General features: G+C 38.2%; 1 protein-coding gene across 2 annotated transcripts; it reads right to left on the minus strand.

The window, feature by feature from the left end:
* Positions 1 to 253: 253 nt before the first annotated feature.
* On the minus strand, positions 254 to 21,454 carry dcbld2 (discoidin, CUB and LCCL domain containing 2). 2 transcript variants are annotated; one of them, XM_077216507.1, is made up of 15 exons: positions 21,123 to 21,454; positions 18,412 to 18,636; positions 17,762 to 17,899; positions 14,963 to 15,014; positions 14,808 to 14,880; positions 9,653 to 9,786; positions 8,648 to 8,688; positions 8,243 to 8,458; positions 8,032 to 8,156; positions 4,250 to 4,397; positions 4,040 to 4,168; positions 2,764 to 2,857; positions 2,546 to 2,592; positions 2,353 to 2,466; positions 254 to 2,267 (listed from the first exon to the last, which is right to left on the minus strand). In XM_077216507.1, the coding sequence occupies exons 1-15, from the start codon at positions 21,226 to 21,228 to the stop codon at positions 1,897 to 1,899; spliced, it is 2,013 nt and encodes a 670-aa protein (XP_077072622.1). In that variant the 5' UTR covers positions 21,229 to 21,454; the 3' UTR covers positions 254 to 1,896. The 2 variants fall into 2 exon arrangements, with proteins under 2 accessions (XP_077072622.1, XP_077072621.1); XM_077216506.1 differs by having other exon boundaries at positions 4,040 to 4,397; positions 21,123 to 21,443.
* Positions 21,455 to 22,149: the final 695 nt, after the last annotated feature.

Below are 22,149 nucleotides of genomic sequence, written 5' to 3' on the forward strand. Positions count from 1 at the left end.
ATCGACTATGACAGTGTAACCATGGAAGCAGTGCATGCTTGGTAGCTTAAACTTAACCTGTTAGTGGTTTGGGAATATTAAAACAAGACACATCAGCAGGAAAAAATTGATCTTTGCATGGCACAGGTTTCCATGTGCATGACTAAAGATATATCTGCATAAATGAGTATGTGCAGTCATGCACAGAGGACTTTTCCATGGATTTTTTTTTTTTTTAAACAAAGGCATTGCTATTTCCTGTGTTGAATAAATGTTTGTCAGTCGGTCCTTCTTTAATTAATTCAGACTTAACTAAATGCTGCAAAATCAAAAAAAATCTGTTCCAAAACCTTGCGAGTTGCCAACCAAGTCAACATTTTAAGGCATCAGAGTCATGCTCCAAATGGCAGGCTTTACTGCAGTGACATCAATGAAAAAATTAATCCAAGATGGTGGATGAGTGGAGACAAATGTTCTGATGATTTTAAATAATCACATATTTCTTTCAATATGAAATTTATTAATAAAAACTAGTTAAATATAAGTAAAACTGAATAATTTGATCAATATTTGTGTGTATAACGTATTATTGTGCTTATTAGAGTACTGGGGTGTTAGCTTAGCAACATGCTAATATCAAACCATAAATTGTGTGCAGGCGAGTTGCTGCCTATCTAAAGCATGACATCTAAAGACTGGAATACACTACAAGCTTTTCAAATCTGAACAAGTTTTAAAATTTTAGGCATCATATACTTATTGACGGAGTCATTCTTAACACAAACTCAAAAAGCAGAAGCAGTTGCCTCATTGCAAGGAATTGCATGACAAATAAAAACACAAATCAGCTCAAAATATCAAACATGTTTGATATCCTCTGACTGGATGCAATTAATGTCTGAAGCTAAAAAAAAATCTGTGGTTAAAAGCTAAAAAGTATATTCTTTCAGTACCTAATTTTGTTGTTTATGTCCTAATGGGGATTTGCACATTTTGGGAGCACAGAAAACTGAAAGACTTTCTTGACTGTTGTCATTGCTCATCTCTATGCATAAGCAAATTATGATTTTCATTATTTATTTTTCTAAAGGTAATATTCTGGGTGCATTTGCAAGTTAATAAAAAAATATGTAACTGGTTGTCTTAAATAGGCATCTAATATCAATATTGATTGCAGGCCCCTTTATCTAATAAAATTGTAAATGTTTTGCAGCATGTTATGAGGTATTAGTAAATATCGTATTGCTAGTTAGGAGAATCAATGTCAAATTGTATCATGATGAAATGTCTAATTCACTCCCTATAAGTTGGTATACTGCACTACTAAGGCAGCTGTCTATTAAGGCAGTACAAAGCAAATTAACTCACTAGGTTATGGAACAGAAGTAGAGAAACCAGTATGTGTTGCTATGTCACAAAGAAGGCACCTATGTAACAGCAGAATACAATACAACAGTGCAAAATGACAGTGAATCACAGTGTTTGTCGATTAATTTGAAATTCGATCATTTGTTATTCTGATCAAAGGGCGGTTTTGATGAACATATCTTTGCCTAAGGGGGAAAGGGAAAAAATGTGCCTTACAATGAGCGATCGAGATGAATACATCTCCGCTCTCAAAAAAATGCACAGATATCTAAAGACTCACAGTTTGATAGCAGAGCATAGTCACATATATGCACTCGTACACACACATTTGAACACAAAAAACACCCACCAAACACAGTAGTGTAACGAGATCTCTGCTGTTCTCTCTCTCCTGACATTCCTTTGTGTTATTTCAGTGATAGGACTTGCACGGCGTACAATTTGAGATGGCTAGGAACGGAACGTTTGCGCACATTCTGATCTGCAGATTTCTAGCAAAGGTAGTGTTCAGCCGAGGGTTTCCAAAAGGGTCCACTTTTCAGTGATTGTTCAGTCTATTTTCTGACACGGTGCATTGTGGGTATTCTGTGGTACTTGGTACTGTCCTTCTGTGGGTGTGGCTTGATCAGATGTGCTCTTGGGTGTGTCATAGGCTGAGCTCGCTGATTGGCTGCTGTCTGTCCGAGCCACTAAACCACAGCCCCTGAATGGTAGAGTGCCTCCCGATAGGTGGTTTGCCCTGTCGATCATGATTGGCGTAGCGTATTCAGTGCCAGAAGCAGGAAGGGGCTCAGCGTAATCATGGTAATGTTCCGGTGGAATAGGTGCATCATACTCGGGGGCATCGCCCTCTTCAGGTTTAAACGTTGACCTTTGTCCGAGAGAGGCCATGGTATCGGTGACAAGCGGTTGGGCGTATTCTAAGCAGATGGGAAAGGCAGAAAATAGATTGTTAAAAAGGGTTTGTTGGGGAACATAAATCTACAAGTTTGTTTGCATGTGTACCTGCAGGCTCCACTCGGGGTCTCTGGTGGTCCACTCGGGCTGTGGAACTGTAACGAACACAGTCGTCTCCATCCAGCTTAGAGGGCAACAGCTGTTTCATACTCTTCCACCACACTAAAACACAAATTTACACACATTTAATAACTCATGTAGGGAAAAATGCATAAGAGGAAACAAGTGAGAAAAGACGCACCTGTGCGTTCCCAGTGCGGAAGTTCATAAGTCACCTCTGGACTTTTTCTGTAGGTTTTAATGCAGATGAACATGTTATCTGAAACCAGTAGTCTTTTAGGCCTACTCGCCTCAACTTAAATTTTTTTATGAACAACAAGGTTTTAAAAGGAGGCTGAAATATTTTGAAAATAAATAAAATTACCAAATAATTTGATAGCTAAACGTTTTTTTACTGACCTGTTCTTCCACAACCACGAGCACACCATCACTAAAACGGGGGTTGTCAGAACCAGCACTAATACAGGGACCAACACTGCCACCAGCGCCACCTCTGCAACATTTACACAGTAAATTAATAACATTAATCTAGCGTTAGAGCGGTTCAATACCTAGGTAGCTGCCTACCTAGACAATATTTTTGGGCATCATAAGCATGCTCCTGACATAAAGGCTATTCCAGTTAAATGTGAAATCTGATAACCAATATTAAATATCCAAATGTATACAATTGTGTCTTAATAACTGAAAAATAAAACAAAATAAATTGTTTGAAATGCTGCAAAGTGAATTTTGGCATCATAACATTATAATATACAGTATAAAAAAAAACAGTAAATTCAATCAAATGGAGGTTTGTTAACGATTAAATTTAACAGTTATCAAATTATTAATGTTTAAAATATTAAGTGACTAAGTTAATGGCGAAGGTAATCTAAATGTTAAATTGGAAAATAAAAAAGCACAATTATATATCAAATGATACTGAAATTAAATGAAAAAAATAATATCGGCCTATAAACCATAAAAGTAGTGCTGATATATTGTGCATCATTATCCGATATCTAGATAGCACTGCTTGTGCCCTTTGTGAATAAGGCAATCCCAGAAAACAAATCAGAAATTTTCATGCAAAATAACACATCGATTTAAGGATTGATTATATTGATTATAAATGTTGTATTGAGTATTAAACAGTATTGATAGATTGATTCAACTAATTAAAAAAGGACAATTTCACCCAATTTTTGCACATGGTTTGTATTTTTTGTTGTTTACTTTAAGTTTTAACTTGCCAACATACTAAAATGAGACTACTGGAATCAACTGTAAAACCTAAATCAGTGCACTTCATATGAGAAGCGGTCTATATAGTCTTTGAAGAAAACTAGTCTATATAAAACATCTTAAATCAGTATTTTATGATGTTCCATTTTACTAAGAATGCTGCCTGAGAGGCCGTTCACACAGAACACGTTTTGCATTCACTGCCTGCTTTTCCATTGTTTTTTCTATGTAAACATGCGCTAGATGGACATATTTAACAGCGTTCTAAAAACCTGGAGCTCAAGTTCAAAGTAACTCAAATTTTAAAAAACAATCTTTTTTTCATTTCACAGCCCTGCATCTTGCATTTTTAAACAAATGACCCCTCAGAAAGTAGATGTCATTGCCTAAATATACTGCAAGGCAGCTCACTAGCACATATGTTAATTTACTTAAAGAATGCTTTTACCATCGTGAGAGTGCGGAGGCATGGTGGTGTTTCGGATGTTGGGTGTGTGTGTCGTCCTCTCCTGTAGGGGGGGCACTGTGCTTTTTCTCCGAGGAGGAGGAGGGGCTGGATGGAAGATTCTTGGCCTCGCTGACCAACAAAAAGAGATCCAATCATGTTTAGCACAGCTACTTGGCCAAATCGGAGACAGATTTCTCAGATTAGTCTCACCTGCATGCGGCTGGCAGCCCAGCAGCTCCATTTTAAGAGCAATTCTCTGGTGCCACTGGAAGGGACATATTCTGATAAACCGTGCTTCAATTGGAGGAATAAAGTTGTTCCGTACTTCCTGGAAATAGTTGGTGTTGCCTTGGAAAATCTGTTACAGAGACACAAGGACACATCGTCTTGGCAACAAAGAACATTTGGCCTCAGACCAAGGACCATCTTATTTACGCCTAATCAATGCGCTTCTCGTTAAGCTCCCTGACAGTCGATGGACATTCATTATTAATGACCACAGAGTGCACTTTAATTTCAGGGTCCTTAAACCACAGGAATGTAAAACCCTTTTTCCTGGAAATATACAAAGTGATGTCATTCTGCAGCTGTTAGAATACGACAATACACACACACACAGATATACACTTACCTAAAGGATTATTAGGAACACCATACTAATACTGTGTTTGACCCCCTTTCGCCTTCAGAACTGCCTTATTTCTACGCGGCATTGATTCAACAAGGTGCTGAAAGCATTCTTTAGAAATGTTGACCCATATTGATAGGATAGCATCTTGCAGTTGATGGAGATTTGTGGGATGCACATCGAGGGCACGAAGCTCCCGTTCCACCACATCCCAAAGATGCTCTATTGAGTTGATATCTGGTGACTGTGGGGGCCATTTTAGTACAGTGAACTCATTGTCATGTTCAAGAAACCAATTTGAAATGATTCGAGCTTTGTGACATGGTGCATTATCCTGCTGGAAGTAGCCATCAGAGGATGGGTACATGGTGGCCATAAAGGGATGGACATGGTCAGAAACAATGCTCAGGTAGGCCGTGGCATTTAAACGATGCCCAATTGGCACTAAGGGGCCTAAAGTGTGCCAAGAAAACATCCCCCACACCATTACACCACCACCAGCAGCCTGCACAGTGGTAACAAGGCATGAGGGATCCATGTTCTCATTCTGTTTACGCCAAATTCTGACTCTACCATCTGAATGTCTCAACAGAAATCTAGACTCATCAGACCAGGCAACATTTTTCCAGTCTTCAACTGTCCAATTTTGGTGAGCTCTTGCAAATTGTAGCCTATTTTTCCTATTTGTAGTGGAGATGAGTGGTACCCGGTGGGGTCTTCTGCTGTTGTAGCCCATCCGCCTCAAGGTTAATAAATAATAATAATAAATTTTATTTGTAATGCACTTTTCATTTGCGAACAAATCTCAAAGTGCTACAGCAAACCTATTTCAAAAGTAAAAACAGGGGCAAGAAAAGGAAAACGTAAAAACAGTTAAGTTCAGCATTAGTTGTAGCTATTTTTAAATAGAAAACTCTTTAAGCCTTTTTTAAAATAGTCAACTGACTGTGGAACCCTCAGGTGGTCTGGCAATGAGTTCCACAGTTGTGGGGCAACAGAGGAGAAAACAGAGGTTGTGCATGTTGTGGCTTCACAAATGCTTTGCTGCATACCTCGGTTGTAACGAGTGGTTATTTCAGTCAAAATTACTCTTCTATCAGCTTGAATCAGTCGGCCCATTCTCCTCTGACCTCTAGCATCAACAAGGCATTTTCGCCCACAGGACTGCCGCATACTGGATGTTTTTCCCTTTTCACACCATTCTTTGTAAACCCTAGAAATGGTTGTGGGTGAAAATCCCAGTATCTGAGCAGATTGTGAAATACTCAGATCGGCCCGTCTGGCACCAACAACAATGCCACGCCTAAAATTGCTTAAATCACCTTTGTTTCTCATTCTGACATTCAGTTTGGAGTTCAGGAGATTGTCTTGACCAAGAGCACACCCCTAAATGCATTAAACCAACTGCCATGTGATTGGTTGATTAGATAATTGCATCAATGAGAAATTGAACAGGTGTTCCTAATAATCCTTTAGGTGAGTGTATATATATATATATATATATATATATATATATATATATTCTCATGGTCAGAATTAATGGCACCCCTGGTAAATATGAACAAAACTGGCTGTAAAAAATAAATCTGCATCGTTTATCCTTTTGATCTTTCATTCAAAAAATTGCCAAAAATCTAACCTTTCATTGAAGTAAAATAATTAAAAGTGGAGGAGAAATCACATTATAAAATATATGTTTTTCTCCAAAACATGTTGGCCCCAATTATTGGAACCCTTTTAATAAATACTTTTTGCAATCTCCTTTTTTTAAGAGAACAGCTCTGAGTTTTCAACTATAATGTATGGAGAACACTCCTATAGTTTACAGAACACCTGACAGGAGATCAGAGACCATTCCTCCATACACAATCTCTCCAGATCCTGTAGATTCCCAGATCCATGTTGGTGCTTCTCCTCTTCAGTTCACTCAACTCATCAGGTCAAGGAACTGGGACGGTCATGGCACAAGCTTCATTTTGTGCTCTATAACACATTTTTGTGTTGATTTTGATATTTGTTTTGGATAGCGGTCCAGATGGAAGATCCAAACATGGCCCATTATAAGATTTCTAGCAGAAGCCGTCAGGTTTTGATTTTTTATCTGTTGATATTTGATAGAATCCACGATGCCATGTATCTGAACAAGAAGTCCAGGACCTCCAGCAGAAAAATATGCGCACAACATTAAATTGTACAAATGGGGTACTTTTTATCCTTGTGTGCACCAAACCCATCTAGCGTGTTTGCTGCCAAAAAGCTCTTTTTTTAGTTTCATCTGACCACAGAACCCTGTGCCGTTTAAAGTTCCAGTCATTCTGACAACTGAATATGCTGGAGTTTGTTTTTGGACGAGCGAGGAGGATTTTTCTTGAAACCCTCCCAAACAACATGTGGTGATGTAGGGGTTGTTTGATTTTTTTTTTAAATAGGCTTTCTGACCCCAAGACTCAAGTAATCTCTGCAATTCTCCATCTGTGATCCTTGAAGAGTCTCTGGCCACTCAAACTCTCCTCCTCACCGTGCATTAAGGCAATATAGACACACGTCCTCTTCCTGGCAGATTCATAACATCTTTAGTTGATTGTAACTTCTTAGTTATTGCCCTGATGGTCAAAATGGGGATTTTCAATTCTTTAGCTATTTTCTTACAGCCACTTTCAATTTTGTGATGCTCAACAATCTTTTGATGCACATCAGAACTATATTCTTTGGTTTTACTCATTGTGATGGATGAATAAGGGAATTTGGCCTTTGTGTTTCCTCATATTTAAACTCCTGTGAAACACGAAGTCATAGCTAGACAGTTTCATGTTCCTAGTCACCCTGGTGTGCTAAAAAAAGGTAAACATTAATGGGAATATACTTCAGGGATATTTTACTCGTAAAAAATTCTTGGGGTACCAATAATTGTAGCCAACGTGTTTTGGAGAAAAACATCTATTTCATAATGTGATTTCCCCCCCACTTTCAATTCTTTTACTTCAATGAAAGGTTAGATTTTTGGTTATTTTTTGAATGAAAGATCAAAAGGATAAACAATGCATATTTATTTTTCACAGTCAGTTTTGATCATATTTACCAGGGGTGCCATTAATTCTGACCATGACTGTATAAACTGTGTGTGTGTGTGTGTGTGTGTGTGTGTGTGTGTGTGTGTGTGTGTGTGTGTGTGTGTGTGTGTGTATAAATATATATAAAAATCAAGGTGGTAGATGGGACAAGTCAAATATTGATAATAAACCTAGCTAATTTGACACTTAAAAGAAAAAGTTTTTTTTTTTCATTTTACCCAATACATATATATATATATATATATATTTTTTTTTTTTTAGGTGTATTACAGTACTATGGAAATCCTCCATACCTTGTTTTTATCTGATTCCACTTCTTGATAGGGTTTCCATTGCCGTCCATCATGGCTAAATAACACCTCATAGGACGAAATGTAAAACTGATATTCTGGGAGGGTGGAGCCAGTGGTCATAATACCTGAGAAGTACATTCGACTGAATGATCAATCAAGACATACAGTAGATGAAAACACTGATCTTTTCTCTCTCATACACAGACTCTACCTGTTATTTTTTTCTCTTTCTTTAGGTCCACTTGAATCCATTCTTTTGTGTCGCTGTTGGCTGCTGCCCACGGCCGTCCTGGTGTTTTGAGGCGGGCCCCTGTGGGGCCCCAGACGATGGGCTCCTTTCCGTGACCGCCCCATTCCCACTCCGACGAGGCTGTGATCTGAGAGTCGCTGACCACCCCCGACTCCAAACCCAAAGTGCCATAGCAACCTTGCAGAGAAAGAAAGTTTCTATTATTAGATCACTAAGGTGTAGGTCATTTCTATAGAAGCGACAGGAATAAAGAACAAACTTCTTTATTAAATCAAGTTATATAAACTTTTTTGGTTTCTGGAGAGTATTGCACATCCATAAAATAGAGAAGAAACAAAGAGTTTGATACGTTACTGATTCACTCACCGCTAGTCTTGAAAGTAAAAAGGCTGGGGGAGAGATTTCCACTGTAGGAGGGAGAAAGAGACAGAGCTATCATTCTGTCTACCAATCAATCAACTTATTACATAGACTGACACAGGGCTATCATTCTGTCAACCAATGAATCAATTTATTACACAGATGGGAAAAAATTCAACCAAAGAGGAATCAAACTAGGTTTGCATTTCCCGAAGGAAATACCAGTGCTTGCAAGGAAGCAAAATGCTTTAGTAAGTCTAGGTTGTGGGCTTCGATTCGGTTTAAATGAAATGCTGCATCAGAGATGTTTTGCACACAGCATGCATCTAGACTTGTACATGAGAATAAACATGATTTTTGCAGTGTAGACGCCTAAAGAAGGTTGCAAATAAATGCGTCCAGTATGCAAATGTTAAGCTGTCACTTTTGCTGTGTTCACCTCATGTTGGAATTACCAGATGACAATTTAGAGCAGTTCGGGTCCTCTGACTCAAAGTATTTGTTTCTATGGCAACAAACGATTCATAAAGCCAAGATGGATCCATGTGCTGCTTTGATGTTTATGACAGTACTTAATCATTATTTCACCTCTATACGCTCTTGCAAAATAAGAGTGCAATATATGACTACATCTTTCATAAAATCTTGTAAAATCATAAAATGCTTTCCAACTTGAAAGTACAAGTTCAAGAAAGACAAATGGTTTTTACTAGTTAGAAAACTTGGAAGTACTGTAGACTAATTCCATAATTGTACAAAAAAACACAATAGATATATATTACAAATATGATACATGCATATATTAAAAAAAATCTTAAAACGTAATATTTTCATAATAATGTTTCCTAATGCAGTACCCCTGCATTAAGCAGTTCAACAGAATGAATTTGCAGAACGATTAAGAAAAAAAGTTGAGACATTTCAAAACTGCAATGCCTTGCAAGCCCAGTAATCAAATGAAATAGATTTTCCCATGAAGAAAGCAAGCAAGAATGCAAATGTGTTACTCACGGCACAGATGTCACATTGTTAGCCAGTGAGCTTTCATAGTGTGGGATGCCTTTGCTGCTGACCACACTGATTTGCCCCCCCAGAGTGTTGGAGACCACACCCGCATGGATACCGGCCAGACAGAGAGGAGAAGACTGCAGAAAGAGACGGTGAGACATTAAGACAGCTGACACTGATTCACTCACCTAAAACCCACAAGCTGTGACTTGGCATGATGAGGTCACATCCTTGAAGCAGAATTGCAGTGGTATCATTTATGCCACTATGATAAAGAATGATGGATGAATCATAAGAGGAACTTCTTTAGAGTTTAGAGTAGACTGAGTTACACACAGACACAGAGTTCTCAGAGACACATTGTAAAGTTTTTGGAATGACAAATGCGTATACAACGTACATACAAGGTTTGGGGTCAGTATGATTTTTTTTTTTAAAGAAATGAATTGCTTGATTGAATGAATAAATTGATCAAAAGTGACAGTAAAGACATTTATAATGTTACATAAGATTTCCCATTTCAAATAAATGCTGTATTTTTATTATCAAAGAATTCTGGAAAAAATGTATTGCAGTTTCCACAAAGGTATTAAGCAGCAAAACTGTGGACAATAATAATATTTCTTGGGCAGCAACATTTGCATATTAGAATGATTTCTGAAAGATGGAGTAATGGATGATTAAAATTGTTTTTTTTCATCACAGGAAAAACTTCAATTTAAATTGCAATAATATTTCACATTACTGTTTGATCAAATAAATGCAGCCTTTGGTGGGCATAAGAGATTTCTTTAAAACATATTTTACACTTACCAACCCAAAACTTTTGATTGGTAGTGTATACACGGGAAAGAAACTTTCAGTGTGTGCCGTGAACAGAATAAATGAGTACCTCATATAACCTTAAACTGAGGATTACTGCAGACATTGTGAAAACCATAGTAACATGTAAGGTCTTTTTCAACAAACTAACCTTAGCGACCAGAAACCTATTATTATTCTGTAATTCTTAGTAAACTACAGCTGGCAGAAATGTACCAATGCATTTTTGTTCATTAAAGGGATAGTAAACCCAAACCTTAAAATTGTGTCATCATTTACTCACCCTCATGTTGTTCTGCATGTGGAAAACAAAACCCCCACTGATTTTTATTGTATAGACTTATTTTTTTTTTTAAAGAAGAAAGTTTCCACAGAAGAAAGTTAGTCAAACAGGTTTGGAATGACATTATGATGAATAAATGATGACGTTTTTCTTTTCTTCTGCTTTCATCATTCATCCACTTTGTAGAGTCGTTAAAAAAATTAAAATAAGTTGTCGACATGAATTTGTGAATTCTAAAACTAAATATGTTTGTGTCCATTAAAGAATAATGTCAGATGCTACTTGGTATTGGCATTAGGTTTCAATTGTGAATGTTGACTATACAGTGTTTTTCTGCATACATTTTGGGGACTATTGAAGAAGCATATCAATAAAGCTTGCCAGAAAATACAACTCATTTAGCAGCTTATGAGGTGACAGGAAATGTACCACATTTGCCATCTGCTGTGGCAGCACATAAAGGACAAAATGCAAGTATCATTTACACACCTAATGTGCATCCTTCCCTCATTTTTGTTGAATTAAAGCTTTAAAAGGTTCATGTCTTTCTTAATAAGTTGTCTTTGTCCTAAGGATGCACAATTAATCAAATAAATAATCAAGACTGCACACTTCAGTTACGGCTGAAATGTCTGTAGTGCATGTGAAAGCAATAGAATCAGAGGCATTTAAATCAGTTTTATAAGTCTGTCAGAAAGAAAAACACTCCTAATAAACACTTTTAAACAATCTGATCCACAGATGCGCGTTTTATGTTTCACTTACATTCGGTGACACTCGAATGCACATCATACTGAAATCACGACTTAAAGCACTCAGAAGAGAAATGTACACACTATCTGCAGTGTGTACATGGCCAAGCCATTTGCTGCCCGGCATTGGAATAATAGTAAAATTGCTAGTTTAAAAAGGGAAAAAAAAAATACAGGTCTGATTATACACACAGAGTTGGGACTCCAAACCAATAAGAGACCACAAACACTAGACAAACTCTCAACACCCCCACACACTAGGCAAACACTCAACACCCACACAAAACGACACCGAAAACATACACCACTTCCTCTGGGCAAAATAAAACACTGCTCTGGCCACAAAAACGCGGTGCACACACACACGTTCGCAAGGCGTCATATGGGCCCCACACTAATTCTGAGGGTGTATCTGAGCTGAGAAACAAGACCGTTGTCAGCTGGTCTGCATTAGAAAAACCATTCAGCCAAACCTGATCTAACATCTCCCTGAGAAACACGCTGTCATACACACACAAAAACACGCGCACATACATCCAAACGCGCATACCAACACGCCCCTAGGAGACCAAGAGCTCTGAAAGTGACACACAGAATCATTTACAATGACTCAACTTCAAAAGAACGCCTGCTTCTCACTCTGTCTTTCCCTCAAACTCAACCACGTTCAAGCTTAAAAATACGCTCTCAGAAGACAACTGCTTATTGTGTTCAAACTGACAAATTCATGATGTGAAATCATCCAGTTTAAAGCTAGCAGGAATCATTAAAGCAATGATGAGGTCATCAGAAATGACCTAATGTACAGATAAAAGAGTTTGTGGTCACTCTTAGAAATATTCTGCTCTTAAATACAACTGAAAGCATCTTCAGCATGCTTTTGATTACCACCTTAATTTGTAAAAAAATGTATAGGCGATGCACTTACAATGGAAGCCTGATAAGAAAGCAGGCAGAAACGCTAAATTAAATAAGTGTTTAAAATATGCTATTGCTTTGAAGTATAAACAAATAGTTAAACATTACATGATAGAATCGCTTATCTGTGCAATTGTGCAACCTCAAGAGCCTGAAAGACTATTTGCTGCAGCTACCAATGTTTTCAATGACCAACTAAAACGATGCAATTCATTGAAGAAAGAATTTCTAAATAGCTTCTCTCTTGCACCACATTAATACACATTTCTTATGGAATGAAGGACAATTTTTATTAACATTGCTGAAGAATGTAAAGAATTCAGATAGAACATTTTAAACATGGATCCAAAGAGAATATTTTACTCGGAAGAGCAATAACTGAATCACCACAATTAAAGAGGATAAACAAACCATATAATGAAGAAGCAAGAGCACTCACACTTGTGTCCCTGAGCGGTGTCTGGTTTGTCTGACTCAGATATTTTCAGTGAACTCAATGACTCAATCTGGTCGCAGTGGTTCTCAAATTGAGAGCTCACTGGAAGAGAAGATCATCAATGAATAGCGGCTTAAAATGTCAGTCGTTTTCTTGTACAACTTATGAAGACTTGGAATATAGTGCATAAGTCAAATTGAGCACTTTTAAGATACCTTTAGGGTGCTTTTACTTCATTTTTGAGGCTTAAAAGCTTTGACCCCCATTCAATGTAGTGGGATGAAAAAGAGTGATTAAAGCCCAAAGTATGCTTCGGTTTTTAAGTGTATGCTAGGTATGCGTACAGTGCATGTGGCGTGAATTTCATCATCGGCATAGTACGCTCGTATTGTATGTGCACAGACAGATTCTACTGACTGCGCATACCCTGTACGCTCATTTCGAATGTGTGCCTTAATTTTTTCTAATTAGGGGACGGGGAACAGAACAACAGTAACAAACTACACAAGACCACAACAATTGACGACCGCATTGACAAACGCTTGTGTGAGGAGAATTAAGACGGTCGTTCTAGAGAGAAATAGCAAAGACACTGGTCAAAGATAAAAACTTTCAAATGTGCATGTGTCAAGGGTCTGTGTTCACGCACACCATCAAATGCAGTGTTCGGCTATTAAAGACTGCATGCTCGGCTTTTTAGTGTTCACGTTAAAACTGAAGTATACTTTAGGCGTAACACATTATTTCTCCTGATTAGTCTGTCCACAAGTTGGCAACACTGGCCCAGCCACTGTTTCACAGTAGTAAAAAAAGAGAAAAGAAACAGAGATGGAACAACAACAAGAACTACAACCCACCCAGGACCGCAACAAAAAAATTTAGCGATAAAGTGAGGGGATAATACACGCGACTCAACAGTCCGACTCTAGAGTACAAACAAAGAAATTTTTATCACTCTTTACTTCTGGAGAGAAATAGCAAAACACTGGACAAGAATGTAACCTTATACTAGTGTGAATGTGTTCACCACCTGCGTTTGCACACACTATCAAACAGAGTATACTTTGAAAGGCTGCACATTTGGGTGTATGTGTATGCTCATGGTCATGTTAAAAAATAGGCTCATTCTAAGACTCCTCCAGAGTTAAACTGTTGAGTTTTACCGTTTTTGAATCCATTCAGCCGATCTCCGGTTCTGGCGGTACCACTTTTAGCATAGCTTAGCATACATCATTGAAGTGGACAAGACCATTAGCATTTCTCCAAAAAAAAAAAGACCAAAGTGTTTCGATATTTTTCCTATTTAAAACTTGACTCTTCTGTAGTTACATCGTGCACTAAGACCGACGGAAAATGTAAAGTTGCGATTTTCTAGGCTGATATGGCTAGGAACTATACTCTCATTCCTGCGTAATAATCAAGAAACTTTACTGCCGTACCATGAGTGCAGCAGGTGTAATATGACGCAGCGCAGTTGACGGAAGGTAGCCTATTTTCAGGCGCTGCGTCATATCATTACGCCTGCTGCACTCATGGTACGGCAGTAAAGTTTCTTGATTTCTTGAAACACTTTCGTCATTTTTTTTTGAGAAATGCTAATGGTCTTGTCCACTTCAATGATGTATGCTAAGCTATGCTAAAAGTGGTACCGCCAGAACCGGAGATCGGCTGAATGGATTCAAAGACGGTAAAACTCAACAGTTTAACTCTGGGGGAGTTGTAAAATTAGCCTATTTACAAAAAAAGTGGAGTATCCCTTTAAGTATACTTTGCGCTTAGGGATAGTTCACCCCAAACATTTGTCATCATTTACTTGGGTGCAAACATTCCTCAAAACATCTTTTGTGTTCAACAGACGAAAGAAAGTCATACAACATACAACAGAATTTTAATTTCTGCCTGAACTAACCCTTTAATCCAACATCCACTCAATAGTGGCATACTTACGTCTTTGTATCCGTGTGGTATGGTTCCCGAAACCTCTCCAAAATCAGTCAGGCATCCAGCAGGACAGAATTTACTGCAAATGCAGGTTGGGAAAATGAGACACAAATACGAAAGAACATGCACACACACACACAGACAGCTATAAATGTGGGTACCTGAACTCCGCTTCACTGAAGTGCTCTCCTTTCTCCAGACAGGTGATGAGGTCTGAAAGATGAGAAGAGAGAGACGCATTTTATAAAAAACCACTTTAGATGGTTGCCATGGTGACTATTGAATAATGTCATCCTTTCATACAAAGAAAATATGCAGCCACTTGTGTGTGTGTGTGTGTGTGTGTGTGTGTGTGTGTGTGTGTGTGTTAAGTGCACACTGGCCATTCAGTAAGTGGTGTAACAGATTGGTGTATTAGGTTTCATATTTGTGGATGAAAGCCTCTATCTGAATGAACAGATCAATACCAACTAGATTTTCATCCGTTACTTTTTCTGAAGAAAAAGTGAGTGGTGCAAAATGTCCTGCGACAATTGTGTATGACTGTGTGAGCGCATCTAAGGTTCAAGGTATTTTGTGGTGTTATTGTACCCATTACTCATACCCACAGCATGGATTCATCTGTCTCTTTCCTGACTCATGGGAAATATGATCTCTCTCTCTCTTTCGCGCGCGCGCACACACACACACACACACACACACACACACACACACACACACACACACACACACACACACACACACACACAGTACTGCGGTAAACAGGTGTAGCTCCCACATGGCAGTGTGAACCCCTGACCTCAAAAAGCCCTAGAGGTCAAAGTGCAAATGTTATTGTTAAGACACATCAAACAAAAGAGTGCACAGCTGTGATTCCAGAGATTTGGAGGCTCAGGATGTGCCATGCTGTAAAGAGCACCTTCACAAATATGCTTACACTGAAGTTTCAACAATCACAAACTGAAACCTTCCTGTAGCATTAGACATTATTACAAAAATAACTAGCACTATTTTCTCTCATGCTGAGAGTTTAAATCACATCACTAATTGAAAAAATCCAAATGTTTGCTCCGGTTTTTACATGTACATAAGGGTATGTGTGTGACGCACACAGCAATAATATTTAAAGCCTTAAGTATACACTAGTATGTGTGCAGTGCATGTGACTAAAATTTCATTATTAGCATGTACACACACAGGCAGATTTTTCTCACATACGTTCCTTGAATGTTTTTTTAATTAGACTAATTAGTACTAACACACAATAGACCCGGCCTACTGTTTCACCATCAAAAATGGAGACGGAACAACAACAAATTATTGGAGACTGACTCAGCAAACTATTGCTCAGACTCTGAATTATGCGTTTCTATGGCAACATTATTAACACCAAAATAAATCGATAGTAGTGATCAATAGACACAACCACAATATTACAAGGAAGCGTTCCACAAAGATGCAAACGCTTCTTACAATCTCGAGTCAGATTCCGTTAACTGTGGTAATTTCAACATGCCGTGAACGCAACTTATGTATGCTGTATGTATACGCTAAGCATTCGCATTAAAGCTGAAGTATACTTTGGACTTCTCTAAATGCTAAACTTAGACATCAGTCTGTTTATGCTACAGACATGGACGCTATTTTTCTTCATTCAACGTATTTAACCTACTTGTGCCATTAATTAGAACTGCCATTACTGATCCCAGAAATTGAACTTTGAGACCTTGGCTTGGCTTGACTTTCTAAGCAATCTGACTTATGATTTCCACCTGATGTAAAGATGAAAAATCCTAAAGTCATTGAAGGAAGGAATCAAGCCAAAACTAGGGACAAAAATATGATAGAATCTCAGGAGTTGGCAAGTAAGCAACCACTTGGCAACCACCCACAACACCCCAGCAGCATGGCATCCACTTTCGCACAGGAAAGTGTTCACATTTGTAAGAAAGTGGAAAGAATCTAGTTGCTTGGATGCATTTCCATCTCTGAGACATCTTTGCACAGTATGACATAAGAACCAAAGGCCATTACATCATTTCCTGAATGACTTTAAATTATTGACAAATGAACCGCCTGTCATTCATAAGCTCTCAGGACGCACCCTGGAACCAGGAAAAACCCTAACACCCAGAGAGTCAGAGACATACTCCTGAAATAATCAGTTCCGCATGATGTCCCTCACTCTCATCTGGATGGACAAAGACAGACACAAAGTTTCCATAGCTGCTCTTTTGTGTGTCCCGAGACATCCAAGCCTACTTCAACAACACTAATTCATACAAATCACAAGTTTACACACATACACTGCCCTTTAAGTTCTTTTTTTTTTCTTAAGAAAGTTTTTTCTTCAGCAAGGACACATCAAATTGATCAACAGTGACTTTTGAACTTCCTATTCAAAGAATCCTGAAAAAAGTCACTGTTTCCACAAAAATATTAAGCAGCACACCGATTTTTCAACACTGATAATAAGACATGCTTCCTGAGCACCAAATCAGCAAATTAGAATGATTCTGAAGGATCATGTGACACTGAAGACTGTAATGAACAATTGCCGAAATAGAAAGGGAATAATACTAATCTTATTCTTAAACATTTTGCAAACACATTTTGCATCTAAAAGAGTATGCACTTCAAATCCCTTCCCCCAATTACAACAGCACCATAAACTGCAGTGTATGTTGCTGAAAGTTCCAGGAATATTGACTGACTTTTTTTATTTATTTAAATAAAGACAGTTTGTTCAGTAAACTACGGTTTAATAAAACAACAACAGCAACCAACAGGGTTTGTTTCCCCCCCTGCTGTGCTGATAGCATACCAAACCAGGGAACGTACCGAACCATCATTTTTATGTACCGTTCCACCACTAGTACATGGTCTGTATCTACACAAGCTTTTAAAGAGGCGAAGACTATCAATAAATATATTTAAAAAAACTGTTCCAGAATGGTTACCTGTGTGCTGACTACTGGTGTATGAGAGGAAGAGGCCACGGCCGTTGTTGTGTGGTCCGCTCATGAACTGAACTGTGACCTGATGCCCCTCCGACTCTATGTCAGTGTCTCTCCATTCTCTCCCTCCACAAAATTTCACTGTAGAGAGAGAAATGAGAATAATACTCAATTTCCATTTACTTGGCAACAATCTGTACATTAGTGGGCATTTTTGTTCCCAATACCAAGACCATGTTTACACCCATTTTTAAAGTTGATGTGAAAAGGAAATTGCAAACATCTTTTCTTCCATATTCAGATGTAGCCTATATTAGAATGAAACGGCTTCTTGAACAAGAAAAACTGTAGGTCAGGACTTGATTTTATCCAGTGGGAATCGATTGGATCATTGTTGCTTGCTGCTTCTTGTGGGTACTTCTCGCGATCTCGTGGGTGCGAGTTCATATTTTAGCTTAAAGATTATAAGGGCACATGAATTTTGATATACGTGTATACTGTATTGTGCACAGATAAAACATTATTAACAAACATTGCAGTATTCAATTAAAAAATAATATTTGTCAATTTTGATTTCACAGTGACTTTAACATCAGTTTCTGGCAATTTTTTAGCAACAAATGTTATTATTACCAGGTGTAAGTGTTTCTCACCAATTTCCGTTCGTCCTGGTCCGATGCCATTATAAAGTCGCAGGTAAGAGACCTGGCAGTTATTTGTATCGATATCAAGATCCGCAATGTGCACAAGGACTGTGTGTCCAGCGGCCACGCTAATTTCCCACTCACACACGGAGTGCGAGGGATAGGACAGAGGGTACCCCAATGACGCCAGGCTCCCACTGCCCACACCCAACACAGTGTGTCCACAGCCGTCCCCTGAAAAACATCCAGAAATGATCAAGCACCCTGCAGAGCTCAAATTCAAAGGTACTTATATATATATATATACAAATTATGCATCTTCAAATGTTATTCCAGGGTAATTCAAAGCATACCATTTGACAACCAGAAAGTACCCACATTTTGTCTTAAGAACAGATTTTTTTTGTCACTTAAAACTTAAACTTCATTTGGTTAAATGTTTAGCTTGGAAATTGTGCAAAAGAGCTCCTTGTTGAATCTCTAGAGGGGAGAAAGAGAGACAGAGAGATGAGATCGCATTGCATTGCAGCTGCTTGCGCCGCCTGTCACGCGTTTACACACCGAATGAAACTCAGCTTGCGTTCTTGTTACGTAATCCTTGCCGGACAATATTCAGACCCCCGGAGCAAAAACAACAGCACCCTACACACACACACACACACACACACACACAAACACAGACTCAGTGTTTCCCTCACCTTTACTCCACCCACACAAACCTTACATTAACAAAGCTTTATGCACAGAACGTATTGTCAGCTAATTCAGATAACAGTCAGTATGACAAACTGGGGCTAGTTGTATGAAAGTAGTATGTTTCACTAAAAACGTCTTATTAATACATTTATAAAGCAAGGATGTATTAAATTGATCAAAGTGACAGTAAATATTTTTATAATGTTGCAAACGATATCGTCCTATAACGTCCTATTACAAAATCCTGATAAAGATTTATCACGGTTTCTACAAAAATTAAGCAGCAGAACTGATTTCAATATTTATGATAATAAAATATGCTTCTTGAGCAACAAATCAGCATATTAGAATGATTTCTGAAGGATCATGTGACACTAAAGACAATTTCAGATACAGACAGCTATTTCAGGAAATAGTCTAAGAAACTGAGTCTCTGTTTCAAAAAAGCTATTGAACATTTCCATCTTTATTGCCCAGGAAAACTTAAACAGTTTATTTAAAGGGGTTATCGGATGCAAAATTCACTTTTATATGGTGTTTGCATATATATGTGTCTTTGCATTGTGTGGACACAACCACTATACAATGAAAAAAATTCATTCACTCCTTTTTTAATCCTAAAAAAGTCTTAAACACTCACAATAATCAGGCAATTTGGATTTTCTGAGCACTATGATGATATAATGCTTATGCTCCGCCCAGGACCACTGATGGACTGTCCCCCCCCCCCCCCCAAACCCACATGGAAGAGAGGGTGGGGTGAGCAGTTGCTCATTATCATTTAAAGAGACATGCACCGAAACAGGTCACTGTGAACAAAGCTGTTTTTGAGGAGGTAAAAAGGGTTTTGTTTTACACCATTGAAAAATTTTAACCTAAGTAAACTACAAACTTTACATGAACACCCTAAAGAATCATACCAACTTGTGGAAAATGGGCATCTGATGACCACTTTAACAAACTATGCGTTTCAATGGTAACACTATCAATGCCAAAATGAATCAGCAGCAGTCAGGTGGTACAGGTCAGTGCTCTTTGAGTAGGTTATGTTCATTATTGTTGTAATGTTATATGCTTTGAGACATGAGGTAGTTAAATGCGGTCTCGTGGCACTTTTGTTTGCTCCCTGCTGTACGCATTCATGTTTTTTGAAGGAAGCGTGGCTTTGTAGAGCGCTATGAAGGGAGGGTGGGATTGTATGCTTACAAAGCTAGCTCACTATTGCTAGCCTCTCAGAAAATTACCTACTCTACCTTTTAAGAGTTGGAGAATAAAAAAAATCTAGTAGGCTAACAGTAAAGTAGGCTACATGACAAATCTTGTAATATCAAGATGGTGGCATCCATGAGGGGGCAACTCGCTCCATGTAGAATCAAACATCTTTATCTAGAGGACTGATATATCTGTAGTCTTCAATCTTGAGTGAGTGTGCATATTTTAAGATATTTCGCAAAAGTCCTGTTTTTGTATGTGTAAAACTAATTGACAAAAACGTACTGCGTCAACTTCAGATTACATGAGAAGGACTAAATCTGTTAAAAAAAAAAAAAAAAAAAAAAAACACGTACTGTTAAATGCAGCAGCTTGACAATGGACAGCACATGAACTCACTACATATTTAGGAAAGCAGCGAGGGCAGCACGCGGCCCATGTCAGGCGTTGCGTCATCACGTTCTTCTGTTGCTCCAGCTGTAGCACAGCAACAATGTAAGAATGCAAGAATGTACTTGCACTCATACAGCACAAACTCCATTATTTACCTTACCCATTGAATTTAGTACAGGTTCAGTCCTGCTAGTCTTGGTTAGTTATTGGTGTGGATAGTGTCTGTCTTGATCGAAAACGCACAATTGTGATTATTCATGAACCGAGCCTGCACCTACAACCTTTCAGACACCACTATACCATTACACCACACCACCCCGAGAGTTTGTTGTGAAACCACAATCGGTTCCAAATCCAGAGGTGGTGAAGCAGTTTATGAGAAGTTTACCAACTTTAATCCCCATCGGAAGATCACGTACCCTTCTGCGCCCGCGAGCTTCTGGCACCGAGGAGTACGATGAAGACGATCAGGATGAAGACCGCAGCCCCTCCGGTCCCTCTGCCCACCATTACCGACGCGTCCATCCCAACAGCCTGCAGTCCGAATGCATAATGCAAAAGTGTCCTGATCCAGCCGCGCGCGTTTCACAGTCCGATAAGTGCGCGCGAGGAACTGTGTGTGTGTAGTACCTGAATGGTTTTATTGACGCTGCCTAAACTCTTGCGGCGCACGGTTAGAACAAACACGGGCTCTTCATTCCCATTCCCCGATCTAATACACGACTTCCTCAACTTCCGCTCCTCCCACCACACAGCGGCCCCTAGATGGGAATTCTGTGGTATTCCATATTGTTGTGGATAAGGAGTGATAATGGTTTGTTTTTGTTTGACAGAAATATATACTCAGAACAAAATGTCAAAGTTATTCGGGAAATAAAAACACAAGTAAAAGTAAATTATTAAAGCTGAGATGTTACGATGATTGTAAAAGCTAAAAAATATATATACAGGCTACATTTTATATGGCCTTATATGTTGTTGTTTTTTATTTGTAAATTGTTTTATTAATGATAATAATAAAGGTTTTTAATAAATTGTACTTAGTCTTATTATTATTAATAATAATCAGATATATGACCTTTTTTATAAAAAAGCTTTTAAGCTGTGCATAAATTAACATTTCTAATGGTTTTACTAATAATAAATAATCAATTTGGCATTTAACGTTTACTTCAAGGAATAAATTTTTTTAACTGTCATTGATCTACTGATTTGTCATCTCAGTCAGACATAAAATTTATGGTTTTGACAAAATAATCATATTATGAATATCACACTTTTATTAAACAGTAGCTATTTTGTTTTTCAGGTTCAAATAGCATGGTTGTCCTACACATGATATAAGCAAACTTAGTCCTACCTAAGGGTGAAAAATAGAAAGAGGACCTTCAATATAAAGACAGACACAACTCTGAAATATCAACAAAATTGGAGGTTTAATGTCAC

The sequence above is a fragment of the Siphateles boraxobius genome, unplaced genomic scaffold (assembly GCF_051911475.1).
Source record: "Siphateles boraxobius isolate OS27281-9 unplaced genomic scaffold, OSU_SipBor_1 7, whole genome shotgun sequence".
Lineage (NCBI taxonomy): Eukaryota > Metazoa > Chordata > Actinopteri > Cypriniformes > Leuciscidae > Siphateles > Siphateles boraxobius.